The following is a 20,298-nucleotide window of genomic DNA, read 5'->3' on the forward strand; positions in this document are numbered from 1 at the left end:
CCAGACGCACACACACACAAAGTTTACAGGTGCCATAGGGGTGTATATAAGAGAGAGAGGGCACCAGCTGTTACTGAGGAAAGTTCAGGGGACTACAGACATGCTCAGGTTTGTCCTGTTTACCACGCTCGCAGCCCTTGGTAAGAAAACTGAAATGCAATATATTTAATTCATAGGAATTATTGAATTTGTTTACAAAAATATCTTAATCCAAATCCTAAATTAAGTTGAGAAAATATTTGTTTTGATTTCATTAGAAATGCATTCCTATTCTATTAAATATAAGACCACAAAATATATTCACATTTCTTGTATATCTTAAAAGGTCCTGCACTCAATTTTTCCCATCTGCGCATAATTTGTCTTGTCGTAATACAGATATATTGTTATTATTGTTATCTAATTTATCTATCTATTGCATCTAATTAAAAGTGTGTGTGCTAGCATGCTAGTTGGTGTTGGCTTTCCTATCATGACAATAATCTGCTTTATTAGATATTGCCAGAGAAAATATAGCAAAGAACAATAATATTGTAGACTACTTTATACCACTGATGCTACCACTGCTAACCTGTTTACCTGTCTTCATCAGTGCTGTCCGAGCCCCAGCCCAGGTATCTGGAGGACAGTGTGGATGAGAGAGTGGTTGGAGGAGAGGTGGCCAGACCTAACTCTTGGCCCTGGCAGGTACACTGCAAGACACATGATAAGAACATTTGGGAATTTTCAGTTTGGATGTTTCCAAAATGTAAACATACAACTAATGAATATTACAAATACTGTTGCAATTGTTATTGCTTTTGAATGTTGACTATAATTATAGCTATCACTTTTTTTAATCTTCATTTTAGTTTATATGGATTTTTGTTCGGTTTCCCCAGATTTCCCTTCAGTACCAGAGTGGATCCAGCTTCTACCATACCTGTGGAGGCACCTTGGTCAGGAGAGGATGGGTCATGACCGCTGCGCACTGTGTCGACAGGTAACTAAACAATTAAATAATATGATGTATATACAAATATGCTAAAGCTATATACATCTTAATATAATCTACGATAAAGTACAGTTATTGTTAATACAACATAATACTGTTTAATGACATAGTATACCATAAGTCTATTAACCTATAGTTTAGCGCTATCCTCCCTAGCCTTACACTTACAATTAACATTTCCCAAACACTGAAGTGTTATTTGTATAGACACACAATGGAACAGTAGTGTGTGTTCAGTTCCAGGACTTGGCGTGTTGTTCTGGGAGACCACAACATCAACAGCAATGAGGGCCGTGAGCAATACATGAGTGTGAGACAGGTCTACATCCACCCTAACTGGAACTCCAACAATGTCGCCGGAGGGTCAGTGGAGCTTGATTCTATTCAGACATAGTGAGATACACTGACTTTATAAACTAAGTATATTTGTGATGTTACCTGAAGTTATGACATCGCCCTGCTGCGCCTGTCCTCTGAGGCCACCCTCAACAACTATGTGCAGCTGGGAGCCCTACCCCCTTCTGGACAGGTCCTGCCTAACAATAACCCCTGCTACATCACCGGATGGGGACGTACTCAGAGTAAGACACTTCATACAATAGTAGGCATTATTGTAAAAAAAAAAAGGTCTTGGTTAACATTTGCCCCTGTGTGTAGCTGGTGGTTCTCTGTCTGCCAGCCTTAAACAGGCCTACCTCCCCCTGGTGGACTACAGAACCTGCTCCAGCTATGGCTGGTGGGGCAGCACCGTCAAGGACACCATGGTCTGTGCTGGAGGCGGCAGCGAGTCTGGATGCCAGGTACATGTGGGAAAAGCCACATAACTCAAAATAGTCCACAAACAGGCAATCTGTTAGTGTTTCAGCTATTTTCAAAATGCTATAAATTGTAACTGATATGTTAATTGGCATCACCCTTGAGCCAACTCTGAACATGCCCCAGCTTTTGGACTTAACATTTATGAAAGTGTTTGTGTTCATTTGTTTTTGGTTCTTTAGGGTGATTCTGGTGGCCCACTGAACTGCAGTGTCAATGGCCAATGGGTGGTCCATGGTGTGACCAGCTTTGTGTCGTCCGCTGGCTGCAACACGTACCAGAAGCCCACAGTCTTCACTAGAGTGTCTGCCTACATCAGCTGGATGAACGGAGTAAGTGCTCTCACATGGATACAGTATATAACATACATCACCAACTCGAGGGTTTAGCAGTTTGGAACTTCCCCATATCAAATTGTTGCAGCACAGTACAGCCTAAGGCTTAAACACAAATTAATTTGTAATTGTAATGAATTCATACTTGCTGTTAGCCAAAAGAACAATTTTCTTCAAACTCAAGCTGACAAAATTTTTGAAAAAACAAATAAGTTTTGACCCATTCAAGCTAACCCCTCGATTAAAGGTCATTATGTAATGTTTTTTTTTTTGGTGAATATTACAATATAAAAAATGAAAAAGTAAATTGAGAATTAAGTGTAAAAAATGTATTTTTTTCCCTCCCATCTTTCTACAGATCATGGGTTAAGAAGAAGAGCCATTGCCATGGAGACTCACCACAAAACATTCAGTCAAAGTCAAAATCTAAATAAAACTATTTGTATAAGTACAATCTGGTGCAAAACATTTATTCTGCTGTTTATTTAAAGCTAGAGTTGCACTGGATTAGACTGGTATTTGTTTATTAGTCTGGTATTTCATTATAGTCTGGTATTAGTCTAAAATTCCTGTGAGAAAACTCCACTGAGAAGAAAACAATTGTGAAAATTATCTATACCTAATAATAAATGTGAGATTTAGTACAGATTCTGTGGTAAAATACAGATGACTATTCAGTCTAACGATTTATGGTTGACTCCAATATCTAAAAAAAATCCCATGTAATTTCAATACTTTTTTCAGTTACTTAAGGAGTTCCTCAGGGGTTAGTTTTGGAGGCTACACTTTTCTCTTTACTGAATTCACCTTTGCTGACACTATCCATGCCATTCCAAAAATGTAACTGGGGAGGCCACTTCACCCACTTGGACAGGGCAGGCCACCTTTTTTCCGTCAAGAAACATGGCCACGGATTTGGAGGAGCTGATTTTCATCCCAGTTTCACACTCAGCTGCAAACCGCCCCAGTGCCTGCTGCAGGTCCTGGTTTGATGAAACCTGCAGGACAACATCATCAAACAGCAGAGATGAGAGCCTGTGCTCCCTGAACCAAGCCCCCTGCAGGCCCCTGACTATCCCTAGAAATTCTGTCCATAAAAACAATTAACAGAACCAGTGACAAAAGCCAGCCCCGAGTCCTACATGCCCCGACTTACTGCCGGCAATGCAAACATAGCTCCTGCTCCAATCATACAGGGACCGAATCGGAGCACATCAGTAACTTCAGCCAGTGTGATGGATGAGTCCGTCTCCATGTCCTCAGTCTCTGCTTCCTTCTCAGTAGATGTGACGGTGGGATTGAGGAGATCCTCAAATTATTCCTTGCATTGTCCGACAACATCCCCAGTCAAGGTCAACAGCTCTCCACCCATACTGTAAACAGTGTTGGTGAAGCACTGCATTGGAGATATCAGATGGTTTGCCAGGATTTCTTTGAGGCCAACCAATAGTCCTCCTTCATGGCCTCCGCCAACTCCTCCCAACCCCGAATTTTTGCCTCTGTGACCGCACAAGCTCCCATGTACTTGGCCTGTCAGTACCCGGCAGTTGCCTCAGGAGTCCCACAAGCCAACAAGGCTTGATAGGACTCCTTCAGCCTGATGGCATCCAAGGCCGGCCCTAGCCTTTAGGGGGCCCTAAGCTAAATTTGCCCTCGGGGGCCCTCTCCACTTCAGTGCCACATAGTCATATTTCACAACATTAAGACATTATCACACAAGTTATTAAAAGACTGAAAATCTAGATGCTCACAACAGCAATAGCAACAAGTACAACAGTATAAAAATATGTAAGGAAGGGGGGTCTGCCAGAGAAATGTAAAAAATTCTGGTGCATTTTAATGTGTTCCAGTTGACTAAAGTGGGCTTACATTTCTCAGTTCTTTATGTCATAAAATGCACAATTGGGTAGAGCAGCCAAATGATGTACTTAAGCAATGGTATACTTACTTCAAAATTATATCACTCGAAGTACAAAATAGTGATCCAAGTTAAGAGTTGCATAAGAGAAACAGCCTGGACATAACATCAGATTCATAATCATCAGATCATTTAGAAGGACTGAACATTAACCAAGAGAGGATTTTAGTATTCCATCATTTTTTTTTTTCTTTGGATGCGAGATTTCACCTAAATGCGCATATTCATGAGTAGAGACGCACAGATACTGATACCAGTATCGGGTGCCAGTACTCGTACTCGTCAATGGGCTGTCGATACTAACAGCCGATACCACTGTAGCTGTGCTGTCTCTTGTTTGACTCGCAGCTCATCTCTCCACAGAGCATTGAGCTCTGGACATAAAGCTGCACATTCACTGTTCTGTACATTAAGCGCAGCTGTACACATATGCGACTGTCACATGAAATATACAAATATTTAGGACTCTAAAAGGTCTTTATACCTCACAGAGGATATCAGCACAGTACTTGTGTTTACGATAGTAGCATGCTAATGTTGCTAAGTGGCGCTGGCGATTATTTGCTTGTGCTGTATTGTAACTTATTATAAATGACAAACAAATTTAGCGACTGAACAGAGCGGGTTCAGAGCTTTTAAAAGAGCTACAGCATGTCTATATTGGTCAAAGTGTGACTGTGGTAAAAGTAACACAACAGTCACTGTTATGCTAACAGAGGCTCGTTAGGAGTTAGCTCATTAGCTGTTAGCGCTGTTAGCACTTAGCGCGTTAGCACTTAGCACTAGCTCGGAGAGCACAGTCTGCAAAGAGAAGTGCTAAAGTAATAAAGCCAAATGCTAAGTTACATTTCAGTAGATAAGTATTCTAAGATGAAAAAGTGGCTAAATTATAAAAATCCTGTGAAATTAATTAGATTTACTACTATAATCAATCAAATGCCAGTAAAATGATGTCTTGTATTGGTGTCTTTCCTCGGTATCGGCGAGTACTCAAAATTAGGTACTCGTTTTGCAAAAGTGGCATCGGTGCACTTATATGAGTGCAGCAGATGTAACAGACGTTTCTGCCACAATCATCGTTGTTAATCTGACAGTGACCTGCTTTAGCTACACTCACATCATCTGCTGTTTAGAGACAAAAGGATGAGCCACAACCAAAAACAGCCAGTGTAATAAACGGACTCACCTGTTGTCCTCGTGTCCCTCTGAGGTGTGTCCTGTTCTGCAGAATTACACACGTCCAGCATCACTATTTAATCTGCAGCTCCACTGATGTAAAATAGTGACATATTTCGAGTCTTCTCTGAAAAGTCCCTCTTTCCCCAAAATGATCTTCCTCTGGGCTCTCCGTGCATTGTCCCGTACTTTAGATAAACTGAACTTACACTAACTAAAGTCTTCGTTTGTAAAACTACCATTCAAATGTGCCTCTGCTGCCTCAGCGCTCCCAGAGTGCACCTCGAGGGGAGGGTCCTTCACACCGGTGTAAAAACAGCCCTCCTGTGGGCTCGGGGCCGCAGCTGCTTAGTCTGCTTATAGACAGGGCCAGCCCTGCTTACTTTCAATGTCCACCGGGTTCAGGGGTTGCCACCACAAGCACCACTGACCTTACGACAATAGAGACAGATCCCTCCCCTGGGATCTGCGAGAAGTTCTCCCAGAGGTGTGAGTTGAAGAAGGCTCTGCCAGACGTTCCCAACAGACCCCTACGGTACACGGGTCTGCCAGGTCTGCCCAGCTTCTTCCTCCACTAGCGGATCCAACCCACCACCAGGTGGTGATCGATTGACAGCTCTGTCCTTCTCTTCACCTGACTGGTCTGAAACATGCAGCTGAAGGTCAGAAGACACGACAGCAAAGTCGATCATTGACCAGTAATGAATTTGGTTATTATAGAAATGTACACTTGTTCTCCCTCTGAGTGCAAATGGGTCTACTACAATTACTGTTGCCGTTCAATATTAATCTGATAAAATAGCTTTACACAATAGTCACATTAACACACAGATATACGAATAAAAATGATGGAGATATAACTGTCTGTAAGATAAATCAAAAGCTCCCAAAGCATCCAGTAAAAACATCCACCAATGTCTCTGGTGAGTTATGGTCCTGACTGGAGATAACCATGAGATTGAAAACATTTGGTTCGCTGTAAATGGAAACTGCTGCAGTCTGAGGGCCACCACTGCTTAATACTGCACCTACCTCTGACATACACAGCACCCAAGGGACCCCACTAACACTTACTCTACACTGTGTCTTTAGCCGAGCCCACAAATCTTAGAGGAGGGTGGATGAATGGTCAGAAGGTGAAGCCAGATGACCTTGGTTTTATGCAGCTGTAACATTTAGCTACATATTATCTGTCCAGGAAGGTTTAGCATACGGAAACTGTTGACGAAAGAGGGAATTTCACAGTGTGCGGTGCCAGTGACTGTAATGCATAGTGTGTTCACTATTATTGTGTTTATTTTAGTTACTGAATGGAATATTTAGCCATTGTTTCCATTGATGCAGGTTTTTTTCCCTGAGCAAAACAAAACAATGGGACAACAGTGGCTCGGTGGTTAGAGTACTCGTCTACCAATCCGAAGGTCAGAGGAACAATTCCCCTTAAGCAAGACACTTCACCCACCTCGCTTAGTATGAGTTGTGTGAGTGATTGGTGGTGGTCAGGTGCAGACTGGCAGCCTCGCATCAGTCAGTCTACCCCAGGACAGCTATGGGTGCAATAGTAGAGTATGGAGGGAATTAAGAATGAAAAGTGTGTAGCCTTTACAAGTGCAGTACAAGTGGAAGGAATTATTATTATTAAAACAAAACGTAGAAGGGTCATGATCCAAGCTCCCAAAGGATTGTATTATTATCCTTTCCAAAGAACTATACCAGAAAATATCTCCTCAAGAACAAACCTATACTTGTAGTAGATCAAATGCAATATAATGTAATTGTAAATAGTTTGATTCACACATGTTTGAGTTATCCTTTATTATTAGTCTGTCTACATCTCCAAACTCAAAATGCTCTGTTCCACCTTGTGATGTCAGGTAGTGGTAATTTCCAAGTTTACAGCTTCCTTTTAACTTTAGTTCAGTAGAGATTGGCAATTCCAGGGCTGAAATCATCCAAATGATTCTAATGAAGGTGTATGGATTCTGAAGTACTTCCTCTGTTACCATATGACATCAGCAAGTGGAACAGACTCTTTTCAGTTTGAAAGTCGAGCTTAAATATGCAGTTTGTGTGTTAAACATGTGTAAATGAGACAAAACAAAACTCCAGGTATGTGTTTGATGAGGAAACAACATTATAACATAGATCCGAAAATAGCGTAATACTGTATGAGTCATTTAAATATTTACTCTTCAGTCAGAGATTGGTTGAAAGCTGCTACTGCTATTACAGTGTGGTATGATATTTCAATCTTTGTATAGCCCGGCAGGAAAAAATTACCTTGAAGACCACGCTTTTATTATGCATTTCTTTGCTTCTACCACACAGGGCTTTTATGTCAGTAATAGAGCTTAAGTCAATGGTCAGTGCCAAGTTCCATGGTATGTCGCCTTCTCTAGTTAATGCTTCAATGACGACCAAAGTGAGTTCAGTGTAATAATATAAATTGAGATTGTGTTTTTCCCTCTCACATATGAACAGGGGTGGGTAGTACTTAGTTCCATCTACTCAGTCACATTTACTTGAGTGACTGTTTGAAGAAATTGTACTTTTTAGAGTACTTTTCTGAGAGGATAGTTTTACTCCTACTTTTTAACCAACAATAACTAACAGTTTGAGTAAAAGTTTTGGTTACTCTTCCCACAGTAAATAAGTGATACAATTACAAATGACAAAAGCGTGTGTTCTGTGTGATTTTATGTTTTAATTTCACTCATTTCATTTTGTGGTCTATCTTTTGAAAATAGTAATTTCTTGGATCACTACTTTGAACTTCTACTTGAATAATACAGGGTGTCCATAAAATCTCTTTACAATTTAAAAATTAAAGGCACAAAGGCAAGTGATAAGATATATTAATTCGATTTGTTCTATTGTACTCAGTAGTTATAAAAGTTTTTAATCACTTTGGGGTCTGTATGTTTGTCAGTTTCTCAAGCAAACATTTCCAGACCGTTGGATTGGAAGGGATGGACCAATTCCGTGGCTACCGTGTTCACCAGATATCACACCCGTGGATTTCTTTCTGTGGGGCTATGCTAAAGATATCATGCGTCGAACAAAGGCACAGGACGTTACTGAACTAAAGCGAAAGATAACAGATGCGATTGCAACCACTGATGAGGCCATGCTGCAGTGAACATGGCAGGAAATCCAGTGCTGTCTTGATGTGTTTTCATGCAAGTAACGGTGTATTAAATGAGGTCAAAAACTTTGGAAACCACTGAGTACAATAGAACAAATGTGTTTGAGATATCTTATCATTTGTCTTTGTAATACATCTTTATTTAATTGTAGACACCTTGTATTATTTTGAAGTAACGTTAATGTTACTTGTGTATCATTTTTGGTTATTCTACCCCTCTACATATGACTAATTAGCAGCACAGACCTACAATTTGTAGATGAATGATAGAAATTGCATTTTAAATTTAGACATTGATCATTTTTGGTGGGTCATTTTAAATATGGCAGTACCATTATGGAGCTAATTAGTCATTATTGTAAGACCGATACTGACATTTTCCCTAATGTCCCGGCATAAAGGTTATTTGAGAGTCGAGCCCATAACATAATGAGAAATAATTCACTTGCATAACTTTTTGCAAACAATTCATCATTCCTGATTAATTAGTATAACGCCTTAATCTCTCAAATCCAATTTCATATGCTAATAACTTCAAATAATGACTGCTGGGTAACATTTGAAAGTCCATAGAGGTGTACTGTGTCAAGAGCATTTAGACATTTTGAATCATGATTAGTTTGTTGTGTGTACAAAACAATTGAATTAGCAAGTTTTATCACCAGCCTCTGAAAATAATTACAAAACAGCACCATTTAGTTTGAACCTTAACATCAGCGTGTGAAGAGGCACTTGTCTAATAACAAAATTGGGTTTTTAACACACCATTTTCGAAAATATTTTTCCTTGAGTTGGGTTTTCACATCAGTGGTATAAAAGTCAACCAGGAAGCAGCAAAATTAATTGAACCCTTATTAAACAGCACATGTTTGCAGCAGCTGGGAGAAATCCTTGCCCTATGATCAAGGGGTTGTTGGTTCAAATTTCACTACTGGCCAAAAGATACTGCCATTGTGTTCTTGAGCAAAACACATCACTTGCCTTTCCTCCAGTGTCTCTGTACAGTGATTTCAAAACTATCAGAACGGTTTTATGTCATGTGGACTTGCCCTTATATTTTTTAGCATAAAGGTGCACTTTGTAACATTTCTGGAGGGATGTCTGGAATGTTCCACAGTATGGCATTAAACTTGTCTCCTCCAGGCCAAGTTACAGCTTAGATTTGCGGAGAGGCAAGCCCATTCACAGTAAGAATGCACAGTTTCCAATGAAAGTGTGTAACTGAATACATACAACATAGATAAGTTTATACTGTGAATCATAGCAAGCAATGCAATGACATCTCCATGGAAACAAGCAGACCATCCACCAGAAGTTACACAGTGTACCTTTAAAGAATATTTTATTCATATCCTTAAATGAAACCAGCAGGGGACATTAATCAATAGATGCAACAGTCAAGTCCAGCTTTAGATTTGCGATTGTGAAGTCCACTCATGCACTTTCAATCAGACAACGCTAGATTTCCTCTTTCATTTTGGCCGCTGCGCCTTGAGAGAAAAAATTACAGATGGGCGATGATCTAAAAAAAAATTAATAAATAAAAAAATAAAAATAAAATATGAAGGCCACCTTGACTATTATTATCTGCTCTCAGTTCTATTTGAAATTTAAATATGGCGTTTTGTTTGGATGCAGCGTCTCTTTTGCTGTATTCATTGGAACCCACATTTAAAAAGCTTTTCTACCACCTTGCACTCAGAGCTATTAAAGTTCACACTCAGAATCAGTAATAAAAAACAAAACAAACAATAATCATATGTGAGAGTGTCTTGCACAGGGATACAATGCCAGTTGGGGGAATCAAACCGTCAACTTGTTGGTTAGAGTTACTATTGATGTAATTATTTTATTATAAAGTGCACTACTCTATGTGTCCACAATAATTTACAAAGTGTTGTTGTACACTTTGCTGTGTGTTTCCCTGGGTTTTTCCAAAACCTAATAGTTCATATGCATTTGACATTTTGTAATTTAAATTAAATTTAAAACCACTTTGTTGTTTATTTATTTTTAACCTTGCCAGTTACAACAAGTCTCCTTAAAGGTACAAATCAGTTAATTTTTTAACTATTGCTTACTGACATTTTCCCTTTGTTTTACATGACACATCAGTCAACGTCTCTAAGGCATTCACTGTGCCATTCAACTCACAGAAACACAGCGACACCTGGTGGACACTTTGAGAACTGCCCTCACGTCTACCTACCCTTTCTACCCTGCTCTACATGCAAATCCCACCTATTATCATAATTACCTCCAATAGTCCTGTTTTAATTGGCTTTGTTGCCTTTGTCATGCATTTGGAAGAATAAAAAATAAAGCCTTCTCCTACTAATTCAATATCGACCTCTTCTTGCTTTGCTGCCGCTCAATCTCCCTTTTAGAGGCTGTTGAATATTTCATAACTAATTACTGGCAGCATGAAGCACTGACTAATGTAATAAAAGGCAGAACAAAGCAACGGGTGACTCGTTAATCTGAACTGGGCAAAGACGGTGACTGGTTTGAATCAATTTTACATATAAATTACTTGGGAGATTTTGTGTTTATGCAAATGTGTTTATTAGAAAGAAATATGTACAGTGGGAATATGTAACTGCATGATTACGATGATTGTTTTTCCCTTTAATCCAAAAAAATATACAATCTCATTTCTCTTTACCATTACAAATATAGTTATATTAGAAAGGTTCAAAGCATTTTAATTTGTAAAAAGGTTGGTCAACGAAATTAAAACTGCATGTAATCAATTATACAGTTGAAGACCCAGCATTACTGATCTTCTGTTGGTTAAATCAAGAATTTGGTAAGCCCCGTTAGGCGAGTACTGTTGGGATTTTAGGTTCTACAAAAATAAGTTAAATTGAATTATACTGAACAATAAAAAGCTGCTTTCGATACTGTCATGCAGAAGATAACCACTGCTTGTCCAGTTTTCTTTTCAAATAGGTATCAGTTTCACCTAGTATACACATAGTCACACATGTTGAACCTGATTATTTGTATTGGAGACTACATAACTCGCTATATTTACATGCACACTAACAATCTGATCATTATCTCATTTCTAGAGTTATCAGAAAATTGAAATAACATATAAACAGTTCCATCTGATGTGACTAATCTGATTTCTTTCTGATTGTTCACACCTCTGCAGGTTTTGATGAGAAAAATTATGCAAAAAAGCCAAAACTATTGTGGCAAAGACAACAATGGACAAACGTGTTTAAGACAGAAAGAGTTTAAAATTCATTGTACTTTGTCTTTGAAACACAACAGTTGCTTTACAAATCCACTGATTGTGATGTTTTTGATTATCAGATTTTGTTTTTGCGTGTTAACACTCACCAAAAATCAGATATTGGATTGTCTCATTGTTTCTATCTCATTTTGTACCCAATGTACATAATAACAATAGTAGTTTTACCTGTCCCCCAGCTCCATTAAATATTATAGTCCTTTCTTATACCTGCACTTATGGAAGTCTTTGCCTAAGTTTGCAGATATCACACCATCTCTTCTATGGCGTCCATTTTGTGTGAATGTTCAGACTCCGGGTCCATGCTGCAGACCTGCTGGTAGTCCTTCAACACAGCCACTACACCATCGTGTCCAAACTGCATGGCGTCATCGATTGGCTGGTTCCCCCACCTGTTTCAGTATGACAGTAACACATGGAGGTTTATGCAGAGAATGTAAATCTACAATCTGGCAGTATGATCTCTTTGCTACCTTCTTTTGTCTCTACATGTCCAAACATCTCAATCTAGCCGCTCTGATATGATAATAAACATGATGATTTTTGATACTATACACTCCCGAAGTACAGCTTAACATTTTGTCTCTCGTATTCCCGAAGTATAACACTCATCATTCATCAACTTTCATTTGCAGATAATCCCAAATGACAAAAACTGCAATTATTTAGTTATTTTTTTCTGATGAATGGCCTGTCATCTCCTAGTCTCCATGGATATGTTATTATTTTGACAGTAATGTTTCACAGTACGGCATTATATTTTTTTTAAAGAAACAAGCAGATGACGCTGCCAGGCCAAGAAGAGGTCATATCTGTGGAGAGGCGAGCTCACTCACAGTAAGAATGCATGCTTTTGAGCAATAACACAACTGAAATTGATTTGAATTGACTGATAAGTGTACTGCTATACAGTGGAACATTCTAGGCAAAGCAAAAAGTATCTGCAGTGAGATATGCATGTATATTTTTAAAGGTGCACTATGTAACTTTTCTGGCACAGAGTCCACTACCTGGAAATGTTGTTGCTTTGCTTGCAGTGTCCCACAGCTTGGCATTAAACTTATCTATCTTGCACTTATTCAATTACAAGTCTTTTATTGCTGAATGAATAAAACACCCATTCTTACTCTTAGCGGGGATTGCCTTTCCAAGATCATCTGCTTGTTTCCAAAGGGATCGATATGTTTAATGCCATGCTGTGGGATATTTAGGCAAAGCAATAGCATCTCCATGGAGACAGGTGGTGGAACCTCCATCAAACAATGTATATATTACACTGTGCACCTTTAATGTTTTAGAACCTGCTAACCCCGTAGTTTAAACCTCTCCAATCCTATTCTGAGATGCCTGCAATTATTGTTTTAGTTTTATCATATACATTTACCAAAGTAAATTATTTCTTCTGAACTAAAATAAAACCCATAATTGTTGACAAACTTGCTTACCTGTCTTTCACAAATGGATCCACTTTACAGGTGTATGTAAGAAACCTAATCACATCAACATGACCTGGCAAAACAAAAAGAAGCTTACGAAAATGTACATCATTTCTATAGACAATGAACATGAAAAAACATCGAAACTTTTACTTCCCAAATGCATCCAATCCCCTTAACAAAATGTGCCTGTAAAACCATTTCATTTGTCTGAAAATCCATTAGGCAGTAAAATACAACTTAATATCAAGACAATCTTCCTCAGAATCGGATTTGGGGGCGGCACTGCACTGCTTTTATCATCTCAGACAAACAATTATTGCTCCCAGTTTTCTCTTTTGAACAAATGAGTAGCTGGCAGGGCTTTTTAAAAGATGTAGCAGAGGAGGCTAACAACTCTTCAGAGACTAAAGTTTTTAAAGTGAACAAATAATGAGCATATGGTATTGTGTAGGCATCATTAGTGGCTTCTTTAACGCGGCATGTGTCTCTACATTTATCACCAAAACAAATGGACTGGAGCCTGCCACTGATTACAGCTGTGAGCACTGGGGTAGATCATTTTCACTTTCTCATTTGCAGATAAACAGGCGTCCTATTTGTCAGTTTGACAAAAGTATTAAATAGAAAAAGAGGCATGATATAAATTACCAAAAATAATGGACAAAATAGTATGCGCTTTGTGTGATGTCAGCCGCATGCGCACGTATAAATATTATAGTAAATATCCTTTCAGCCAGATAATAGTACTAGCATGAAATTAGTTTTTGATGTTTTGTGTACCATTACAAGCCAAGGTCTATAAAACATATCTATACTCAAAGAACACGTACAGTATTTTGAATTTAGAAAGCAGTCATGAGACAGTAAACTGGGAGAAAACTCACAGCTATTGGTGGTTTTCAGATTTCAGATTTCCCTTTTATAAAAATCCACAAAGTCACTATACTACAAGAAAAATCTGCATTTGAATAATACACATTTTAGCTGCGCCCATCTGCATTAAATATTATTGACGTATAATGTTGTGATGTCATCTCAAACCTAGCAATAAACTAGACCAGGATGATAACAAAATGTATCTATAGTCAAAGAGTCTATGGCATCCACAGAGGGACATTTCATCTTTAGAAAGCAATTATGTGACAGTAAACTAGGACAAAACCATTTACATCCGGACTAGACCAGGACTAGGACAGGAGCAAACCAAGCACCATCAGCAAAAAACTGTGCTCAAAACAGGACCTAACAAGAAAAAGTGTGAACACCCCCTGTACAAGATGACCCTTTTCTCCTATTGTATTGTAAAATCCCTTTTCCCCATTATCTGTTAAAAAGAGCAAATGAGCTTTCTCCTTTGGCACAGTTAGAGAGCGGGATAAATTGGGTACATGGCCTTTAATACAAAATTATGTTTAGCCTAGTTATTACAGTGTAAGTTTGCATTGAATTTAATGTGCATTTGGTTTTATGTGAGATACAGTAAAATAGCACATATGCATACTGTTACAAAATGGTATTTAAAGGTACACTATGTACAGATACACTTATTTCTGGAAGGAGATTCGCCACCAGATTGTTTCTATGGAGATGTGATCATCAGTTGTCAGTAATGCTCCAGAGTATGGCATTTAACCTGTGTCTTGAATTGATTTAAATGATTTGATTCCTTAATAATACCTAATCTTACTGTGAGTGGGCCTTATAACTTGCACTGGTGATGTCATATGCTTGTCTCCATGGAGCTACATAAGTTGAATGCTATACGGTGGAACATTCCAGACAAAGCGAGAACATCTCCATGGAGACAAGTAGGTGGCTGACCCTTCACTTGAAAAATTACATAGTACTCCATTACTCAAACAAGTAAATAAAAATAACAGTTATATATTTGACTTTATATACAATTTGAATTTATATACTATTTATGTTTGTTCATATTTGAGTCAAGATTACCTTCTGCTGCTGCGATATGAAGGGCTGTTCTGGCATCGTAGTCTTTCTGGTCCATATCCATAGACGATAATGCAAACCTAGGAAGTAAATGCATGCTTGAAATATAAGAGATAGACATGTATAGCCAATGTCAAAGCGCTACCGTCTCAAGGCCGACACGTCTCCACTGTAAGCTGCAAACATCAAGCCGAATACGGATTTGTTCTGTAATGGTAAAGAGAAATGAGATTGTATTTAGAATATAAAAGCAATGGATTAATGGCGAGAACCACAGATCTTACCCTGTCGTCTCCCTGTGGTCTGCGGGGGTCCTCCTTCTTCACAAAGTGCAGGAGATTGTCATAATTGTGGAAGTTAAAATGTGATACAAGTTCCTAAGAACAAGAAGAACAAAGAGTTAGAGTGAGCTTGTCAAGGGCTGTAAAATTAACCTTAAACAAAAAGAAAAATGGCAACGTTACTGGCTCCTATAAGCAAATCGCAAAAGCTGCAATTAATCAATTTAATTATTATGCAAACAACACTATATAATTTCTCTATAATATGTAAACACTGCTATCCTTGTCCTAATTTTTAACACAGCAAAAAGTACTGTTCAGGTAAAGGTATCATAAAATAGGCAATGCTTAAAAACAGGTATTGTCAAACTTAAAGTTATAGATCTACCAGTAGCTCCACCATCTGCTTGTCTCTGAGTAAACGTTATTGCTTTGCTTGGAATGTTCCACAGAATAACAGTCAAGATATCTATTTACAATTTATTTTTTTTATTAGAGTTTTATGCTCAAAAAGACCTTGAAAATCATAAATTGGTATTGTGAGTGGACAGAGTTTAAAGATCTGATCTGTATCTTGACGAGGGGGCATCATCTACTTTAATGCCATACTGTGGAATGTTTCCGGCAAAACAATATTCACACAGGGAAGGCATGAGGCACATCTCCATTTGTGATAGTGTAGTATCGAGTGGCATTTATTATTTCTTTTAGATATTTTTTTAGAAACTTCCAGGGGCACTATGTAACTTTTCTAGTTGAGGCAGGGTCAGTCACTTCCTTGTCTGCATGGAGAACCTATTAACAGTAAAAGTATCTCTTGCCTGGCAAAAGTGTATTCCCCGGACGCTATTCCCGACCCTGTCCAGCGGAGGAGACCAACACAAGACTCCCATCACATTTGGAATCACCAAAAGTATGGCACCAGACACACCAGATTTAGCAGGCAGGCCCACCTAAGGGAGAAACACAGCACAAGTAATTTTTCATTTTTATTTTTTATCAGTGGAGCAGTTCAGAGTCAGGGCGTCCTTGGAGCAGCACGCACATGGAAGGCCATTTCTCCAGAGAAGTCATACATCCCACAGGAGTACATGAGGCTCAGGGTGTTCCTCACGGCCTCTGCACTCAGCACACGCTCCCCTGTGATCGGACAGATCCCTCCGTTGGCGAGAGTGGCAGCCATGATGCTTCCTGATTCACAGTTCACCTCTATGGAGCAGAGCTAAGAAAAGACAATGTGGTTAAGTGATAAGAATGAGTAATGCTAGTATAAGTACGTTTTTGATATTGAAAAATAAATGAATTTAGTGCAGAGAAGATGTAGTGATTGTAAGACTGTCCTTTTTCGAGGTAATGGAGCACTGTAAAAATCTTGATTGCCTTGATAATTTTTCTCATAGGGAATAATTAATTCTCTGCATTTGACACAATGTTTCATGGGGAAACTTGGACCCATTCACAGATCTTGAGCTAGTTTTGGTTTTTAAGTGTTCATTTTATTACAGTTACACATAATACTTTCTATTAAGTCCTGATAATATTAATTCTGGTATATAGCCGTTTTTCTCTGGTATACTTTATTGCCCCCCTCTGCATTTGACCCATCCTTCAATGCTGCTGGGGCAAACTGTCAGGAGCAGTGGGTGAACACAGAGCTGTCTCTTCAGGACTACCTTAGCTGGAGGAGTTTGTGCATGTTTTGAGTTGATGGGGGAAAGCGGAGTGCAAGGAGGAAACCCACCCAGACACGGAGAGAACATGCAAATTCTGCACAGAAAAGCTTGTGCCAAACGTCCGTGCAGAACTGTGCTAAATAAGTAGCATCGAAAACCAAACCTTTACATCCTGCTTCCTTTCAAATCATTACCTGCACATTTTTGTTTTATGGTTTTCTACTGGGATCTGCACTACCGTTGAGGATTTAATATGGATTCACTGCACAAGTTTTATACTTTGATGTGTATTGATATAGACCTTTGTTATCCTTTTTCATGCTTTTACCTGAAAGTAGAAGTCTAGGGCATCAATCATATCTGCTCCAGGAGGGAAACACTGGGGAAAGAAACATGATCAGCTTCAGACTTGTAAAATGAGATGTAGCTTCAGCGATAACACTTTCAAATCAGAGCAAATGGAATGGGAATTGTTGAGAACAGGAAGTTAAATATTTTCAGTGTTGGGGAGTAAATATACACATGTATCAAAATATGTATTCAGAGTAATTATTTATGAAAATATATAACTGTATTCCAGTACAGTCTGTCTTGCATTTGGTGGTATATACCTTCCTAAAATCAAGGGCATACATGGCAGTATTTGATCATGCAATTTAGGCTTCAAACTGCACAGTATCATTGAGACAAACAGAAAACATTGCTCTTGTGATGAGTTCATGCACATTTCTTCCATTCCCAATCAGTATAAAGCAGTTTTAATCCCATGTCATGTCTTTACTTCATAATATAATTCAACTCATGCAAAAACAGCTATTTATGCAGAAAAAAAGTACTACAAAACTATGTATTTATGTTAAAAACAATTAAACTTTCTGAGGTTAATTTATTACCTTTTTACATATAAATACCAAAAAATACCAAATCTTCAGCTGACTCACACACTCATTAACCTCTGCTGCTGTCTCTTATAACTCCCATCAGTGACTACTTAACACAACACTACAGTGATTCAATTAGCAAAAAGTTTTTAAGACTAAACATAGCATAAAGATGATTGTTGTGCGTACATATAGTGAGGCAAATAAGTATTTGACCACCCTGTGATTTTGCCAGTTCTCCCACTTAGAAATCATGGAGGGGTCTGAAATTTTCATCTTAGGTGCATGTCCACTGTGAGAGACATAATCTAAAAAAAAAATCTGGAAATCACATTGTATGATTTTTAAAATCATTTATTTGTATGTTACTGCTGCAAATAAGTATTTGAACACCTGTCTATCAGCTAGATTTCTGACCCTCAAAGACCTGTAAGCCCACCTTTAAAAAGTCCACCTCCACTCCACTTATTATCTTAAATTAGAAGCTCCTGTTTGAGGTCGTTAGCTGCATAAAGACATCTGTCCACCCCATACAATCAGTAAGACTCCAACTCCAAGACCAAAGAATTGTCAAAATGCACAAGACACAAAATTGTAGACCTCCACAAGGCTGGAAAGGGCTACGGGGCAATTGCCAAGCAGCTTGGTGAAAAAAGATCCACTGTTGGAGCAATTATTAGAAAATGGAAGAAGCTAAATTTGACTGTCAATCTCCCTCGGACTGGGGCTCCATGCAAGATCTCACCTCGTGGGGTCTCAATGATCCTAAGAAAGGTGAGGAATCAACCCAGAACTACACGGGAGGAGCTGGTCAATGACCTGCAAAGAGTTGGGACCACCGTTTCCAAGGTTACTGTTAGTACTACACTAAGACGTCATGGTTTAAAATCAAGCATGGCGCGGAAGGTTCCCCTGCTTAAACCAGCACATGTCCAGGTCCGTCTTAAGTTTGTCAATGATGATTTGGATGATCCAGAGGAGTCATGGGAGAAAGTCATGTGGTCAGATGAGACCAAAATAGAACTTTTTGGTCTTAATTCCACTCACCATGTTTGGAGGATGAAGAATGATGAGTACCATCCAAAGAACACCATCCCTACTGTGAAGCAGGGGGGTGGTAGCATCATGCTTTGGGGTGTTTTTCTGTACATGGGACAGGACAACTGCACTGTATTAAGGAGAGGATGACTGGGGCCATGTATTGCGAGATTTTTGGGAACAACCTTCTTCCCTCAGTTAGAGCATTGAAGATGGGTCATGGCTGGGTCTTCCAACATGACAATGACCTGAAGCACACAGCCAGGATAACCAAGGAGTGGCTCCGTAAGAAGCATATCAAGGTTCTGGAGTAGAAAATCTTTGGACGGAGCCGTCCGTGTTTCTCAGCAACAGCCCAGAAACATGACTGATCTAGAGAAGATCTGTGTGGAGGAGTGGACCAAAATCCCTCCTGCAGTGTGTGCAAACCTGGTGAAAAACTACAGGAAACGTTTGACCTCTGTAATTGCAAACAAAGACTACTGTACCAAATATTCACATTGATTTTATCAGGTGGTCAAATACTTATTTGCAGCAGTAACATACAAATAAATTATTTTAAAAAATCATACAATGTGATTTCCAGATTTATTTTTTAGATTATGTCTCTCACAGTGGACATGCACCTAAGGTGAAAATTTCATACCCCTCCATGATTTCTAAGGAGAAGAATTTGCAAAATCACAGAGTGGTCAAATACTTATTTGCCTCACTGTAGCAAAAATGTTCCTTAGCTGCTGACCTTCTTCTCTTTCATGTAGTATCCAATAGCAAAATTTCTGTCACCAGTTTCTTTTTCTGACTGGAACCTGAGAGAGAGGCAGAGTGGGTCAATACTCAAACATAAATAATGCAACACAAGAGTAGAGCGATCCAGGATGCGCCACTGAACAAGGAACAAGTAGTGTAAAAATGATGCTGTTGTCGAGGCTGCACTAATTAGCATGAGAGTAAGTACGAAAATAATCCTGTTGACAATAGTATCCCAGTCACTTGTAAGGAAAGGAGTTGAATGCAAACAATTACAAAAGTGTCTTGCAAAAGGCCACAACAGCAGTCATGTATATAGCAGGAATCAGATAGTGGGTGATTGTCTCTACTAACTAAGCTACTAAAATGTTATATAATATATATATATATATATATATATATATATATATATATATATATATATATATATATATATATATATATATATATATATATATATATATATATATATATATATATAGTACCTTATATAATATACAAGTATAGATATAGTCATGCCTTATAATCATTCTGGATTTGCCAGGTAACAATACTGTAGTTCTTGTATGGAGGCATTGTTATCATCAGAGGTATAATACTCCCTACAACGGAAGCATGGTGGAACTAGACCACACCACAA

The 20,298-nt window shown here is 38.6% G+C and overlaps 2 protein-coding genes across 3 annotated transcripts in view; one reads left to right on the forward strand and one right to left on the reverse strand.

The window, feature by feature from the left end:
- The first annotated feature begins 67 nt into the window (after nt 1-67).
- On the forward strand, nt 68-2,599 carry LOC117370682 (elastase-1-like). Its single transcript, XM_033966168.2, has 8 exons — nt 68-140; nt 593-687; nt 882-982; nt 1,232-1,357; nt 1,439-1,575; nt 1,652-1,794; nt 1,993-2,142; nt 2,504-2,599. Exons 1-8 carry the CDS (start codon nt 101-103, stop codon nt 2,513-2,515), a joined length of 804 nt encoding a protein of 267 aa, XP_033822059.1. The 5' UTR covers nt 68-100; the 3' UTR covers nt 2,516-2,599.
- Nucleotides 2,600-10,930: 8,331 nt separating this feature from the next.
- gls2b (glutaminase 2b (liver, mitochondrial)) overlaps nt 10,931-20,298 on the reverse strand; it is a 16,639-nt gene continuing 7,271 nt past the window's right edge. Inside the window, exons 11-19 of one of the 2 annotated variants that reach the window (XM_055221674.1) lie at nt 19,651-19,717; nt 17,318-17,368; nt 16,362-16,538; nt 16,138-16,269; nt 15,320-15,412; nt 15,181-15,242; nt 15,039-15,115; nt 13,092-13,155; nt 10,931-12,038 (exon numbers count right to left, since the gene is read on the reverse strand). In XM_055221674.1, coding sequence (XP_055077649.1) covers nt 11,894-12,038; nt 13,092-13,155; nt 15,039-15,115; nt 15,181-15,242; nt 15,320-15,412; nt 16,138-16,269; nt 16,362-16,538; nt 17,318-17,368; nt 19,651-19,717 — 868 coding nt within the window. In that variant the 3' untranslated portion in view covers nt 10,931-11,893. The remainder of the gene's footprint in view (nt 12,039-13,091; nt 13,156-15,038; nt 15,116-15,180; nt 15,243-15,319; nt 15,413-16,137; nt 16,270-16,361; nt 16,539-17,317; nt 17,369-19,650; nt 19,718-20,298) is intronic. The other variant, XM_055221675.1, reaches the window with a different exon arrangement.

The sequence above is a fragment of the Periophthalmus magnuspinnatus genome, chromosome 5, assembly GCF_009829125.3.
Source record: "Periophthalmus magnuspinnatus isolate fPerMag1 chromosome 5, fPerMag1.2.pri, whole genome shotgun sequence".
Classification (NCBI taxonomy): Eukaryota; Metazoa; Chordata; class Actinopteri; order Gobiiformes; family Gobiidae; genus Periophthalmus; species Periophthalmus magnuspinnatus.

Excerpts from the sequence above, each read along its gene's own strand:
- LOC117370682 (XM_033966168.2), top strand. The coding sequence starts at position 101 with ATGCTCAGGTTTGTCCTGTTTACCACGCTCGCAGCCCTTG. Across the intron at positions 688-881 it reads CTAACTCTTGGCCCTGGCAG|ATTTCCCTTCAGTACCAGAG; the intron begins GTACACTGCAAG and ends CGGTTTCCCCAG. Across the intron at positions 1,795-1,992 it reads GCAGCGAGTCTGGATGCCAG|GGTGATTCTGGTGGCCCACT; the intron begins GTACATGTGGGA and ends TTGGTTCTTTAG.